This window comes from Ovis aries, chromosome 6 (genome assembly GCF_016772045.2).
Source record: "Ovis aries strain OAR_USU_Benz2616 breed Rambouillet chromosome 6, ARS-UI_Ramb_v3.0, whole genome shotgun sequence".
Lineage (NCBI taxonomy): Eukaryota > Metazoa > Chordata > Mammalia > Artiodactyla > Bovidae > Ovis > Ovis aries.
Window position 1 is genome coordinate 81,759,003 of NC_056059.1, and position 16,765 is coordinate 81,775,767.

General features: G+C 33.8%; 1 protein-coding gene across 8 annotated transcripts in view; it reads right to left on the reverse strand.

Annotated features, from left to right (window-relative positions):
- The window catches only part of EPHA5 (EPH receptor A5), a 411,134-nt gene that overhangs the window by 208,014 nt on the left and 186,355 nt on the right, over positions 1-16,765 (reverse strand). For 4 of the 8 annotated variants that reach the window (XM_042251462.2, XM_042251460.2, XM_042251461.2 and 1 more), the window contains exons 4-5: positions 6,504-6,659; positions 2,243-2,578 (exon numbers count right to left, since the gene is read on the reverse strand). The exons of 1 other annotated variant lie outside the window; for it this stretch is intronic. In XM_042251462.2, the coding sequence (XP_042107396.1) occupies positions 2,243-2,578; positions 6,504-6,659 (492 nt within the window). The remainder of the gene's footprint in view (positions 1-2,242; positions 2,579-6,503; positions 6,660-16,765) is intronic. 3 more of the 8 variants (XM_042251463.2, XM_060417646.1, XM_042251464.2) reach the window with 1 other exon arrangement.

Consider the following 16,765-nt stretch of genomic DNA (forward strand, 5'->3'; position numbering starts at 1 on the left):
ACAGATAACTTTCTGTAATTTAAGGCTGAGAAAATATTCAGACATTAAAACCAACTACTGTAACCCACTTTCTATAATGTTGGTACTTGATAAATGTCCAGCACCGTGGCATTAAATCTAAGAGTTACTTGAAATCAATAATTTTTGTGAAATTGTTATTTAGTTGGTCTGAAATGTCAGACACTGAGAAAATCTCTATGTTGTTTTTATTTTTTATTTTTTGGTAGGTTTGTAAGGATTTTACAGTATGTACACTCTGAAAACTTGGGGGAAAACACCAAATCAAAAGTCAACAAAGTGTCTGCTCTGAATACAAATGTTTGTTTTATATGATAGCCATGCCTTGAATAGTCAGATAAAAAATACTCTTTCTTGATATTTAAAGTATTTGTAGATCAAAAAGCATACTGTGCAGTCCTAAAAGGCCAGTAAGTAAAAAACACCTGGAGCAAATATTTATTAATAATTTCATTTAAAAAACAGTTATCTAGTTCATCAGATAAACATCATTCAAAGAAGATTATACAAGCTTAAATAATATGCTACCAGGGGACTACAATTCTTAATGATTGTTCAGTATGCTCTCAGTATGTTAATGGAAGATTCACATGTAGAACCAAGTAAGCTTGAAAGATATTGCATATGAAGGCTGAAAGCAAAAGTTTAATCCCAGTATTTTTCTGATGTGAGAAGACAGTTCACATTCACAGAGCACTTGTGGCATCTAGAAACTGTGATGAAAAATTAATGTACTCTAGTACATTAAGCTGAGTCTATACTGAAGGAAAACCTAATTTTCTCTAATTTCGTCTACCTCTTCTTAGCACTTTTATTAGTTCAACCTTAGGTTAAGGACAAAATGGAGTAAAATATAAAAAAAATTACTGAGGAAAGTGGCATATTGGTGTACAGTGCTTTTTTTTTTTGTCATGGAATAAAAAACATGCTATGGATACATTCCACATGGATGAGAACATGAGTGCTTAGAATGATGCTCAGTGAATAATTCAAATATCTTTGTATCCTCTGGGTTACTTTTGAATGTTTCTCTCAGTCTTATCAGTCAAAAACAACTATGAACCCAATGACACATGTTTTTCTTATTCTCAAGAGATAACCACTTCATTTACCTGACACATCCAATAATTCAAATCATTTTGACCAAAACTTGATTACAAACAACATTTTCTTGTCAATCAGATCATTCCACTACCTACAAACTTATACTAACATTACAGGAATTAAGTCTGACCTAATTCAGTCAAACACATCCTATCACACTGTGAGCTCTACTGGCAAGGAAGTCCTCACCAAGCAAAGTCCACCTGAGGTACTTAAAAGGAGACCAATTTATTCCCATGAACTAAGAGCTGAGGCCAAGGAAGAGAAAGAGCATTACATGTAAAGCCCCTTTCTACACAGGCACCTGTTATTGACAAAAACCAGTGATAAGCTACTCATAGGCTTTGAATGGTTCTTGCCACATAATAGGATGAGTTATTAATCAAGCCATAGCTTGATTTTCAGTTTACCAGAGAAGAACTGCTCTATATTGATTTACTTAAAATTAAGTATTTGAGGGGAAATTTTAGGGGAATTAATCATTCAAGCAGCACTATTTTCCCTACTCCTTAATATTTCCAAGTTCTTCATATGGAATGCAGATATATTTTCATATGTATGGTTGTTGTACAACAGCTCACAGTTATTGCAATTTTGATAAATGGATTTATCAAAGAAAAGTTGTTTTATGCATTTATAATAATAATAATAATAGAAATAATAAGAAAACCTTATTTTAATATGCAAAGAAAATTCAGATGTGGTGCCAAACTAATAAACGTGCCTGATTACATGCTACCTTAATGAATTAAAGAAAAAACTTGAAGTGAATAACACAAAAATGTAGATCTGAGCTATAATTGCACTGTTCAAAATTATGAGATAAAATATTTTTCACAAATGGATTTGAGCCATAAATATATATTTTTTAATGAAAAAATTCAACTAAAATCTATCTTTTGTTTTCTGTCCATAGATGTGTCTGCTATGAAACTTTAGCTTTTATTAGCCTAAAACTTACAAAAAAAAATTCTCAAGGTGTATTCATTCTACTCTAAGTCCTAACCCTCTGGATAATGGGAAGTTCTTTTTCACGTCTCAGGCAACTTAGCCCTGAGCTGGGGAGATAACTGACAGAGCTTGTCCTAAGGTACATGATTTGGTTGGACATCACACTTACCTGCTTGATTTGTGGTTACATTTACAGACACATACTGCCGGGCTCCTGGGCTCAAGTCGGACACTCCATTCACTGCCTCAATCTCAAAGGTATAGTTTGTGTGAGCGAGCAGATCCACCACCATGACAGAGGTGTTTTTCAGGCCGATTTGCTGGGGGAGGTACCTGACATGACCGCCACACTCGTCACACACACCTGCATGGGAGTTGCACTTCTTGCATGCAATATAATATGACACATCTTTCCTTCCACCAGTGTCAGCAGGAGGAATCCATTCCAGAAAGACACTAGTTTCATTAACATTTGAGATGGCATTCCGAGGAGCTGAGGGGGGTCCTGGTTTGCAAAGTAAAGTGAAAAAAACAAATTTTGAGACGATAAAATTAGGCATTGCTTACTACACAAATTTCTGGTCTGAAGAAAAAAAATAGCTTTGCAATCATTGTTTTAAGCAGGGCAGAATGCAAGAATTATCAATTTGTAATAATCTTTGAAAAATCTGGTTATAGTTTTCTCGGGACAATAGTAGGGTTTAAATACTATAGAAATGACTTATCTTGGCAGTGTAACGAGTTCAATTAAAGATGATGTTTTGCTTAGTGTATACATAAATAATTATGGAATAAAACTACGCATGCAAAAAAATGTAGATAAAATTATGTATTCAAATAGTGGCAGGTTCTTTGGCAAGTCCAAAGAAAAATTCTCCTTGGGAATTGACGTGATTAAGTCCTCAACGATACTTGTTCCCTGAAAGCTAGGAATTAAACATGAAGGATTTACTAAGCAATGAGTACAGGTAGAAAGAGGATTTATTAGTCTGGCTCTTGACTACAAATTCTACAGAAATTAAAAAGGAAAAACAAAAACAGCCTTAGTTTATCTCAAAGGAAGTTGCATATCTACTGATAAGCCACCAACAGAATTTGGAACCTCCCTCATATGACCAAAAAAAAAAAAAAAAAAAAACCACAAGAATTTAAGCAGTTGATCAAAATTACAAACTATAATAAAATTTTGCATACTTTGATATGGTTTTAACATTGTGGTTCGGCAAAACTGTGCACTTTACTTAACTGAAAATCTGAAACTTACTTTAAAAATAATTCTCCAAAACACAATTAAGAAGAATGAATGTGTTCAGACCTTTAAAAATCAGCATAATAAATTTATATATAAATAGCAAATGCTATCCACGTGTATAATACTGTATTTCTGAAATAGCAGACTAAAGAGAACTAAAATTGGTTACCTACCAATTGTAACCAATGCATTACTCTGGTGGGGGGTGCTGATAATGAGACAAGCTATGAATGTGTGCAGATGAGAGATATATGGGGAATCTCTGTATCGTCCTCTTAATTTTGTTCTGAACCTAAAAATGCTCTAAAAAAATAGTGTCTGTAAAAGAATTAACTGCATATTGTCTGACTCTAGAGTAGATTTTTAGATACTCCGACTTACAGCTTCAGTCAACTGTTAATATTATATAATCAGATGTTCTTGAAGAGAAAACACATTTAGATTTGTTTCAGAATTACTTAGCAACAATGTCCCAATAGGGAATAAAATGGACTATGAATGGTTCATAGGCGTAAATTAACCTACTCAGGATGACAGCTTAGTTATCTTAATATGTGCTGTCTGTTCTAAACATAGAAGTAAATATTAATTTCTACCTAACATTTACTAAGCCATGACTTCTGAGGACTAAATTTAAAAGTAGTAAGAAAGTTACCTAGTATTCATAAAACATCACTTAAAGAACTCCATAATGTAAAAATTACCAGTTTTGATTAAAAAATATCTACCTTTGCTGTAGTTGTGGTTGAATCCTGTGAATATTCCCATACAATCTCACACACTCCAATATAAAAGTCACTTTTAAATTGAAACAAATACTTAAGATGGAAATACAACTCTTTTTACTATTGCCTTTAACTTTTCTAATAGTGGAAAATTATGGCAAAAATGTAATTTGAGATCAAAATATTACAGGTTACTTTGTGAGAAAAAGGTAAAGTATACTTGGATTAGGTCTACTTCAGAAGATATCAAAATTCTGAGTTTTTTTCCTGCCAACTTAACTATACCCACAGTTTCCATCTTTCCTCTAAATCTGTAAAACTGTATCATGGTCTAACTCTTCTTCTGACTCTGCTACCAATAGCCCCTCAGCATGTGAGTGGGGGCACATATGGCTCTCAAAGTCAAAATGAAACTCATATATACAAGGGAAGCTCTAAAGAAGAGGTAATCAGTGAAGACTTAGACTGACACGCACCAAAAAAATAAGGTAATGAAATTCTGCCGTCCTGCTAATAGACATGATGTATGAACCCAAGTAGAGCTGTGAGAGGCACCCTCAATTTGAACAGATTCATTAGAATCTGAATTTTTTTTCTTTTCCTCTAGGTTTGTAGCATTTGGTGTTCCAGAGTACCAGAAAAAATATTAAAAGGAGTTGAATCATAAATTTAATTCCAAAGAGCCAAACAGACAGAAATCAAGTGATCTCATCTGATCTAGGGTATCACCATATGTGGTATTTGTGGTATTATGAATGCAACTAAGAACAGAATACACACACTCACACACAATTTATTAGAAAGATCTTCTACAGGACTCCCTGTCTATTTTGAGAAATGCATACAAATGAGTGTTCCTCTGAGACATAGTAGTAGAAATGCACACACCTGGATACAGAGAAAATATAAACCTCAGGTCCTAAACAAGAGCTAAGCAGTCATTGACACCAGAGCATGGGGTCTCACCCATTCCCAAACCTAGTAATTTTACAGAATGGGAGGCTCATATTCATGCTGAGAAAGAGACTGATCGTGGTTGGACTACTTAAAGAAAAGAATACCTATAAAATTGATGAAATTGAAAAAAGTCAAGATATGATTTTCTCTAATTCACCAAAGTACAGTCTAGCCAACATCTCCCCCCACTATTTGGGTTTTATTTTGCTTTGAATAATTGAAGCAATTTCCACTGCAACCAAGATACATCACATTCAATCTCACTTTGTATCTCCTCCATTCAAATGTATCCTCTTAAGAAAGGTATACAATAATGTCATTTACTTATGTGAAGAGGAATTGTTTATAGTTAGTAACCATCTAACCCATAAAAGTATCAGAATGTGATAAAGAATGATCTTTAACACTATAAAGTTAATATCAATGATTTGAGAAACAATGCATATACATTTCACTGACATTATGAAATTCAGGCACTGAAATTCAGATAAAATTTCAGTTGTGATTATTTAAGTAAAGAAATCGTATATCTTTATATATGATACCAGAGAGTACTAAATTTCAAAAAAAATTGTCTTCATCTTTGAAGGCAACTACAACCTACAGGGATCTAAAAGAGTACAAAATGGGACATCACGGAAAATGAATGGTAAGGGGAGTTGGGATTCACTATTCTTCCCTTTCATTTGTTTTTGTTTGATTTGCTATAGAGACAAAGACAGAAAAACTAAAGAAGTACTGTTATCAAGCAAAATAACATGTAAATTTGTTTCCTTCTCAGAAATATGTGGCACAGTAGAAAAACAAAAACACCAAAATACTGATAGATATGGAAGTATCCACTGCAAATGTTGGAATAAAATGTTCATTATTCATCTAAGATTATCTGACCATATACTTAATAATAGTTAAGTATGCTCATTGTTTAAAAAACACAACCACTTGAAAATCTTAGTTGACAACTGGTTTTATATTTGACTCTTAAATTTGATTTGCCAACCCGCAGCACTCCATGTTCGTGTAGTGTTTCCTGTCTTATAAATGACCTTCTCATTGGTCTTCGCAGCTTAGTGGGGCAGGTTACAAGAAGATAGAAGTATCATGTACTGGATATTTTTGTGATCAGAAAGTTGGCTTGGAAGAAGAGGAAGAAAAATAAAAACAGTTTACTAGGAACAGGGGAATGGATTTGTCAAAGTCACGTTTGGCTACCACGAGCACTCAAATAAATCATAAAGAAAAAAAAATTTATTTGTGGTCCAGATGTTGAACTTGAAATAAGGGAAAACGGATTCTTGCCACTGTAAATGATAAAAGAGACTTGGATTTCTTAATGTTTACTCAAGAAGATTGGATTCTGGTGAAATCCTATATTGGCAAATTAAACATTATGCCTGTTTCGGGGAAAACGGTAATAGAATGTAACAGGCTCCATCATGCTATTTCTTCAAACTGGTGAAAGTTAGCATCACCAAAGATCCATGGATTTTCCTTACTTGTGCATGCCATTGTGGGTGGATCAGACTCCCTCCTGAAATAATCCTTTTCACAGACACAAGAGGTTGAAGCTTCCTCATGGGTGTAACTGTGAGGTGGACATTTGCTGCAGCTCTGGCTGTGAGGTGAGGCTTTGAAGAACCCAGGTCTGCACACTGTCAAAAGAAATAAGAGACTAAGCTTTTCCCTCGAACAGATGCAGTGTTTGCTTTGTGAATAATGTCATTATTTTGACTAGTATACATAGATTTCATGTAACACCATCCTTTCATTAATTTCAAAATTTTTTCATAAGTTTCTGAATCGTAAATAACAGGCTATTCATCCAGATAATCAAATATTTATTTAAAGTATTTAAATCAAACATATTGGAATATATTTATAATGATTCTTATGCTACAAGAAATATAAAGATGGTCATATGTATTTAAAACAAAGTGCTTTGAATATAACTTTCATTTATGCTATTATTAGAACAACTTATGTTGAAGAAAAACAAAATTTCAACTATGCTCAGAGAACAGCATGATACACAATAGTTGCTCAAAGTTTTGTTGTTGAATTAATAAGTAAATTAACTGTGTGCTTAGTCACTCAGTCGTATCCAACTCTTTGGGACCCTTTGGATTGCAGTCCACCAGGCTCCTCTGTCCATGGGATTTTTCAGGCAAGAACACTGCAGTGCGTTGCCATTTCCTCCTCCAGGGGATCTTCCCGACCCAGGAACTGAATTCACATCTGTGTTTCCTGCACTACAGGTGGGTTCTTTACACACTTAGCCATCAGGGAATGCTAAAACCTTCACAAAATTCTTAGAATGGAGAGAATGCATGATTGAGCTAGTATATCATTCACATTATTATTAATTTGTATTATACTAATATCAAGAGGATTCAGACTTCAGGGTTTTTGTTTTTCCCACTTTTACTCCATTTTAGAAATTTTCATTGAGATCCTTACTGATCCAACATTCATCTATTCTGGTATCAGTCATGTTTATATCACAAAAATTATAATGCTCTATAAAGGAGAAAAATGTGCCTTATTCAATTTTGCATTTACAATACTTATCACAGTGTTACTACAGAAAGTATTCACATATTGTTATGTAACACACACCTGAGTGAATGACATGGCAAGAAAAATGTAACTGAACTACTCAGAATCACATGAAGAAAATCTCTGATATTTTTGTTAAGTTAGTGGTCAGGTAAGTAAATGTTAACAAGCTAAGTTCCCTTATTCTGTATTCCCTAAGCTTTTACCTTTCTCTTTCTTCTCAATGGGTAATAAAGCCAAATTCAATATTCCGATTGTCCACTATGAACCACGTGAAAACCATAAAACTGATGGTTTGATTACTTTTTGGAGCTTAGTTAACTTAAAGCTAATCAACTATTTATGGTTTTTTTTTTCCTATTCTGAAAATCCACTATATATACTCAAGAGAATTTATTCAAGAGTCAATGAACATTTGCTAAAGCTTAAAGGTAAATTTGTATTTCCATGGAAATTCTGATAGACATAATGAACTAGGGCTAATTTTCATGTGCTATAAATGATCTGGGGTTTTAGTAATCCATGCTAAGGCTTTCTGCCATCACCATGAATAATCAGGAATTGACAAAAATGAAAAATGAGAAGGTATTTTTCAGTAGATCTAATTATAGCGATAGTAAAACCTAATGCTCTTACAAATTCAGAGTGAATGTGAAGGTATTTGAAAGATAAGAAGAGCTTTTTGATAGTATTAGGGACATTCTTGTAGTTAAATGATTAGGAGAAGATTTAAAATATTATTTTTCTTATAATAGGATTGCTGTAGCAGCCAGTACCATTCTTAGCTAAGTTATCCAATTTTTCTTCTTTTATCCTTTTCAGTAAAACCATTCTCACTTCAAACATAATTTTCTTTCAAAGACATGAACTGTCAATCCACACATTCTGCATATTTGGGGCTCATTTATCATTCATGAAACAAAAGTCATTTCTTTTTAATGAATTCCTTTTAATTTAAAAACTTTATATAATATCATATATAACGCTGCTTTTCAATCCTCCATGGGAAGTTAGGAGATAGGAAATGATATAGATGTAAATAAAAAGTAGAAAATCATATCCTTCTCTTCAGTAGAGAAGCTGAACAAAATGCTTTCAGCAGGTGGTGAGTCAGAAATTTTGCTTACCACTAGGGTACAAGGTGAAAAAGATAGATGTGGCCCTGCATTTATGAGTATTAAAGCCACTGCATGTATAACTGTAAATATGATTATGCAGGAAAGAGAAAGAGCAGGGAAGTAAATATGGACACCTTATTTAGACTGGAATACCAAAGAACACTTCCTTCAGGAAGCTGTCTCCACGGATACGTAAAAGATAGGAAAATTATCCAGTTTGAGGAGGAGTACTGCAGTGCCTTAGAGGGCAAAATCTTTTCAAGGGAGAGGAAAACAAGTAGGGGGATGGAAAACACTAAAAAGTTGATCAGGGAGATAGTGGGAACAAAGACAGAGGTGATGTTAAGGAAGAGGATACCAGGTCAGAAACACATTATGGTTTCTAATATTTGGAACTTTTAATTAATGGGTAGTAACAGGTAATTATAATGTTGTAAGCAGGGAAATGTTAATAGTAAGATCAAAGTAGTGTGTAAGAGATCATTTCTCTCTAGCATGGGCAATGGATTGACAAGGAGCATGCATGGAGGCATTTGGCCCTTTTGTTTCTGTTGCATTGTTCTGGAAACAGACAAGAGTGGTTCCAATCACTCTTATCACCACAAGAGTGGTGATAGATAAGAGTAGGTAAATTCAGGAGATGAATATGAGGGAAAATCAGCAACATTTCATGATACATTTAATAGATCAGATGTTACAAGTGAAAAATCCTAACAATGACTCTAAGGTGTTTGGCTTAAACTTCACAGGCAATACTGGTGCCATTTTCTCAGACAGAGAACACTAGATATGAAATGTATTTGGGGAGACAGTAATTATGTTTAAAGTATTATTTAATTAGAGGTGGCTAAAGAAATCCAAATAGAAGTATAGGGAGGAAAACTGTAGGGTTCAATGCATTCCAAGAAAAAATATCAAAAAATCATTAATTATCCATTATCAAATCATGGCTCTGAATCCAAGTGGGACATGCAATGTTGCTACACAATCTTCTTGTTGTTCAATAGCTTAGTCATCTCCAAATCTTTGCAATCCATTGACTGTAGCATGCCAGGCTTCCCTGTCCTTCACTATCTACTGGACATTGCCCAAACTCACATTCATTGAGTCGACGATGTCATCCAATCATCTCACCCTCTGTTGTCCCCTTCTCCTCCTGCCTTCAATCTTGGTATTATTTATTTAGTTAGCATCAGTCCTCAGGATCAGCATGAGTATTTTGGAGCTGTTCTTTCTTCTAATTCCTTACAAGCTCTATTCCTTTGTGAATCTCATGGTACATGCATGTGTGCTGGGGAACTAGAAGTCATCAGAGAGGAAATTTCTTACTTGTCTACCACCAAATCTCCAAATCTATATGCACTTGGATCTTTCTTCCTATTAAAAGGGACGTGTATCTTTGCTCTTGGGAGCTTGCCTGGTGCCTCAGATGGTAAAGAATCTATCTACAATGCTGGAGACCTGGTTCTATCCCTGGGTCGGAAAGATCCCCTGGAGAAAAGGATGGCTACCCACTCCAATATTCTTGCCTGGAGAATCAGTGGACAGAGGAGCCTGGCAGGCTACAGTCCATGGGGTTGCAAAGAGTTGGGCATGACTGCACAACAACACATGTCTTTGCTCTTAGCAAAAAAAAAAAAAAATATATATATATATATATATGTGCTCATTTGAATTGGAGACCCATCTGTACTCTCTCTTAGAGTCATCTTCCAAGTGTCTACTATCCCTTTTACAAAATCAGGGGTACTCTCAATCCCCCTCTCTCTCTCAGTCTCCCTCTCTCTCTTTCTCTTGGTCTCACGCTTTCTCCTCCCTCCCTCCCTTTGTCATTATCTGGAGCCTGATACACTTTCCAGAACTATTTAATGGAAACAAAGTGAAGCAAAAACAAAACGCATAGCTAAACACAGTCAATCTTGCTTGACTTCATTTCTCCCCATAGCAATTAAATAGCAAACAGTTTGGTTTCCATGTGGAACATAACTTCATAAATCATTTTTCCACACGTGCATCACAAGTTCCTCATTCTAAGTCACATGTTGACACATTCCACAACACGGCCACTTCCTTTGTTAGGAACGTAGCCCTCTGGATGCCATACTTCTCCATGGCATTTGACCATATCCTCTTTTGGGAAACTCCTATTAATTTTATTACAAAATGCCAGCACAGCCTACAAGTTTCCAGACAATATTTAAGAAACCCTTTAAATGTAATCTCCTATCACACTCTCTATGTCCATCAATACTAACTGACTTGCAATGTCCAGAACTTGAGAAACTTCTTTATCTGCCTTTGAATACTGAAGGAAAAGCATTCCAGGTCAAAAGACAAGAAGTATAAATTGAGAGAACAGGGGTGGTACAACAAGCTTGTAGTCCTTGATAAAAGACTTGTATTTAATCTGAACACATCTGGAAGACTCTGTGTGTATTTATTTTTTGAGGGTGCTCTTTCTGCCAAGCACTGTGGCAGGGAATATCTGTGTGGTGGTGAGAAAAAAAAAATTCTACTTTATATTCTGAAGCAACAACACATTTAGGAGACAGAAAATAAATAATAGTCCAAAAAAGTAAAATTTACTTTTTACCTTTTAATCTTGACAATATTCAACAAAAATTATTTAGGTAAGAAGTAAAATTTTTCTAAATTACAACTTGATATAATTCATTCAAAACAAAGGAAGCTTCTGGAGCAATGTTGTTTCATAGAACTCTTGTACATTACCTAAATATTTGAAAATACTATGCAAGTCCATTCAAGTTGAACAAGGAACAAGACCAAAGAAACACACCCCATGTTAACATTTTCATGAGGCTATCTTAGCAGTCCTCTGGAGGAATGGAAACTAGTTTTAAAGTTCCTATTCTGTCAGTGCTTCCTTGCTCATTTTAAGTTCTATGTTTCCTAAGATGCTTGTGCTAAATCCATGATTACATGTTTTCTTATACATCCTTTAGACCTTTGAACTATTTGCTTAGTGTTTCTTTTATGGAAGATAGAAACTATTTTGACAAAATTTTATGTGTAGATTTTCTCATCGGCTCCCAACTCATATAAACATTCTGGAGACTGAAAACTGTTCATTTGGTTTTCATCATATGAAGCATAGTTCTTTGTACTGAGTACAGATTCATCAGTATTTATGGGTATAAATGGTATGTTTCTTTCTCAGGGTCTAAATGGTACAGCAGGAACTTAAAAATAGCTTGTTAATGAGAATTGTCTAAATATTAAGTTCTGGCAAGTAAAAAAGTATAGTATTACAACCTTGCTCACTACTTTAGAAGTTTTGCACAAACTACCAACACTGACTCTCATAGATATCAGTTTAAAAACAAGGATGTTATAGATATCAATTAAAATACAGTTTTGAGATTTAAACATAAGATGCAAATCATCAATATTCAAATGACTGTGAGTGGGTGTGGTGTGCACGTGCACACTCAGTCATGTCTGACTCTTTGCAATCCCATGGACTGTAACCCACCAGGCTCCTCTGTCCATGGGATGTTCCAGGCAAGAATACTGAAGTGGGTTGTCATTTCCTCCTCCAATTCAAATGAATAAAGGCTGTCAATTGTTAAAAGTGTGAACAGGTGCTGCCTAGTCTGATTAGGAATTCTTTCAATCTTCAAAATTACCAAAAATGGATAGTTGATAAGCTAGGATTTTTTCAACTCTTCTCAATTAAATTCCTTGTAATGTTTCCAAAATATTTCAGTCTTAAAGATTCATCACTGTTGGGATTCTTAAGTGAATCCATTTTGCAAGTCAAAGTCAATACTCAATAAACATGGGAACCAAGAAAAACAATTTAAATTAATGTAAAATATATTGTTTTAATAATTTATAATATTAGAATTATCTCTTTTAGAATTAAAATAGATTATTTAAATATATATAAAAGGCAATGGGAATAAAAATGCACAAACTCCTGTCTGTAGAGTTTAAGATACAAGTAAAGTTCAAAACATATTGGATTTATCCCATTATACTTTATTAAGAAAGACAGAAAATCACTATGAACAAGGTTTTTACCACAGTTCTTTGATATGTAAATTTTCAGAGGATATAAGCTATGTCAAATTTGCTATTTAAATAGATTTTTAAAAATAAAGTGTCCACAAGATAGTTCAGGCAAAATTTAAGAGATGTGTTAAGAAAAAGAGCATAAAACAACATGCTAGAAGAAAATTACAACTCAAAGTATTTCCAATAACATTTACATCAAAATTTAACAATAATAGCAGATTTATTCTTACATTTGAAATTCACATTCAGTATAAAAAACCTACATTAAAATTGAACCTACATTAAAATAAGATTTTAAACTACATAACAGTTCTTGAATACTTACAAAGAGAAACATGAGAAAGATCCTAATTTAGAATTAAGTTTGTAAATAACTTTCAATGACTGAAAGCAATAGAGCTAATTGGAATACTGAAAAAAATACCAGAGAAAAATAAAATACTGTTGATAAATACTTTGAATTTCTCTATATATAGTATATAAATATGTATGTATGTATATAATTTACTCACCAAATATAGACAGAAGCTCAAAGAAATATCTATATTCATAAATAAAGAATAAAATAAATTGCTATATATCCTTTACATATTCACTCAATCAATATATGCAGTAAACCAAGCCTATGTGTCATAAATGGTACTGGACATATAAATATAAGTAAAACCTAATAACTGCCATTATGTCATTAAATAACTCAGTAATGTGGCTAATGTTTATATGTTGACTGGCACATACTTGTGTGTTAAATCATTCAGTCATGTCCAACTCTTTGCAATCCTATGGACCATAGCCCTTCAGGCTTCTCTGTTCTTGGGATTCTCCAGACAAGAATACTGGAGTGGGTTGTTATGTATTTCCCAGGGGATATTTCTGACCTAGGGATTGAACCTGCACCACTTAAGTTTCCTGCACTGGCAGGTGAGTTCTTTACTGCTAGCATAACCTAGCACACATTTTTAAAAGACACTCAAAATGACAATTAAAAAATAAAATAAAAATAGAATCTTCTGGTGTGCTGTTGTTCAGTTGCCAAGTCATCTCTGACTCTGTGCCACTCCACGGACTGCAGCATACCAGGCCTCCCTGTCTCTTAACCTCTCCCAGAGTTTGCCCAAGTTCATGTCCATTGAATCAGTGATGCCATCCAACTATCTCATCATCTATATTCCCCTTCACTTATTGCCTTCAGTATTTCCTAGCACTAGGATATTTTCCAGTGAGTTGGCACTTCACATCAAGTGGCCAAAGTATTGGAGTTTCAGCTTCAGCATCAGTTCTTCCAATGCATATTCAGGGCTGATTTCCTTTAGGTTTGACTGGTTTGATTTCCTTGCAGTCCAAGGGACTCCCAAGAGTCTTCTCCAGAACCACAGTTCGAAAGCATCAATTCTTCAACATTCAGCTTTCTTTACAGTCCAACTCTCAAATCCGTACATGATTACTGGAAAGACCATAGCCTTGACTATACTGACATTTCCAGGCAAAGTGATGTCTTTATTTTTTAATATGCTATCTAGGTTTGTCATAGCTTTCCTGCCAAGAAGCAATCGTCTTCTAATTTCATGGCTGCAGTCACTGTCCTCAGTGATTTTAGAGCCCAGGAAAAAGAAACCTGTCACTGCTTCCACCTTTTCCCCTTCTATTTTGAATGAAGTGATGGGATCAGATACCATGATCTTAGGTTTTTTTAATATTAAGTTAAGGCAGCTTTTTCACTCTCCTCTTTCATCATCAACAAGAGGCTCTTTACTTCCTCTTCACTTTCTGCCATTAAAATGGTATCATCTACATATCTGAGGTTGTTGATATTTCTCCTATCAATTTTGATTCCAGTTAGTAACTCTTCCAGCTTGGCATTTCGCATGATGTACTCAGCATATAAGTTAAATAAACAAGGTGATGATAAACAGCCTTGTCATACTCCTTTCTCAATTTTGAACCAGTCCTTTGTTTCATATAAGGTTCTAATTGTTGCTTCTTGACCCACATATACGGTTCTCAAGAGATAGGCAAGATGGTCTGGTATTCCCATCTCTTTCAGTGTTTTCCACAGTTTATTACGATCCACACAGCCAAAGGCCCTATGTAGTCAGTGAAACAACAAATGATGTTTTTCTGAAGTTTCCTTGATTTTTCTATGATCCAGCAAATGCTGGCAATTTGATCTCTAGTTTCTCTGCCTTTTCTAAAACCAGCTTGAATAGCTGGAAGTTCTCAGTTCATGTACTGCTGAGATCTAGCTTGAAGGATTTTGAGCATAACCTTACTAGTATGGAAGATGAGTATGATTGTCTAGTAGTCTAAACAATCTTATAGCACTATGTATGTGTTATACACATCCTATGAGTATGTCTAAATGTGTATGTAAACAAAAAGCTTGTCTTTCAGTAAGATGTATCCACATATATTATTATAAATTATAATATAATTATATAAAATTATATGATATATTTATACAATATATTTTATGTTATACATTGTAAATAAAATATAGCTGTGTGACTTTAGAAATTGTTTAGGATTGTATTACTTTCAGATTTTTATGTTTCCTAATCTATTCATTTATAGAAGTACCATGTCATGTAGGGTCAGTGATCAATACTAATACTGAACTTAACTTCCTCTCATAGTCTAGGGTAAGGCACCTCCTCTAGAGGTCACAATAGAACAGAGTATCCTCATATTTAGTAAAAAATGTATTATGTACCAATATCACATCTTATTTTATTTCTAATTTTAGAACTTATATACTTCATAACTAATAGCTAGCAACATTAAAATATTTAAAATTTGAAATATACTGAAGAACTATGTAGAGATAAAATCTATATACTAAATAAACTGGGATGGAATATTTTTAATCCTCAAGTAAATTATGCTGATTAAATTATTACTCAATTAAAATTATCCCTTAACCAGGATATGGTTTTCTAAGATTAAACTGTTATTCTAAACTAATTTCAGTTTCACAAGTTTAAATACCAAGAGTCCTGTGTATTATTCATGAAAAGACATTATGCAGTGATATGATAATATATCTCTCCATTTTGGCAACATGGACATGCTTGAGATATAGTAATAAACCCATGAAGCCCTTTGGGAGTTTGAAACGGACAGACATATGACCCCCAAACTGTGTAGAGTTGTAAATAGCAAAATGACCATTTTGCATTTAACTAACTGAATCTCCACTAAAATAAAAGCTATAGAACATCAGCAACTCTTCAAAGACTTTTAAAACCTGTCTATATAGGATGGACATTTATTGAAAATAACAAAATCCATGGTATCTTTCAAAGCAAAGATTATAATTTCCCTTTAATTTCTGATTAATTGGATTCTGCTCCAATAAACAAGTGCTATAGATAGTTTTAAAGTTGTATTTTAATTACTAATCCACTGGACTTTTTGGTATTTCTATAATTTCAATGGATAAGATGTTGATCATTTTGTTCTCCCAAATAGTATGCTTCAGTAACAGTGTGGTAGGATATGTACGAGAGTTTAAATATGCAAAATCTTTGATATTTGGTTATATATTTCCCACTTCATTAAAAATTGTATAAAATTAATTTAAAATTTTAATAAAGGATTAAAAAGAGTATTAAAGAAGATAATACTTCTTTAAGTTAAAAAGTAGTGTTTATATTGTTAAAATGAACAGACTAAAATACAGTATTTATTTTGAAAGTATATGCAAGGTCTGGCCCAGGGTCTTTACCTTGACAGCTAAGATAAAAACAGTGCTTTCCATTATGAACACTTTGCCTTGTACCACTGGGCATTACATCTCAGTCAACTAACTCAGAAAATAATAAAACCTGTGTAACAAAATTATATTTCCCTTGATTCGATGAAAAAGTACAGATTAAGTACGTACTCTTTTGAAATAAAGAATAAACCACATATGTAGTATAAATGAATTAGCGATAATTTTCTCCTTAAAAGTCAAGCAACACCTATAACAAAGGAAAACTTACTCCTCAGTCCTGTCAGAGAACTACTCTTCAAATTGATTACAATTTGAGCTTAATAAAATAGTA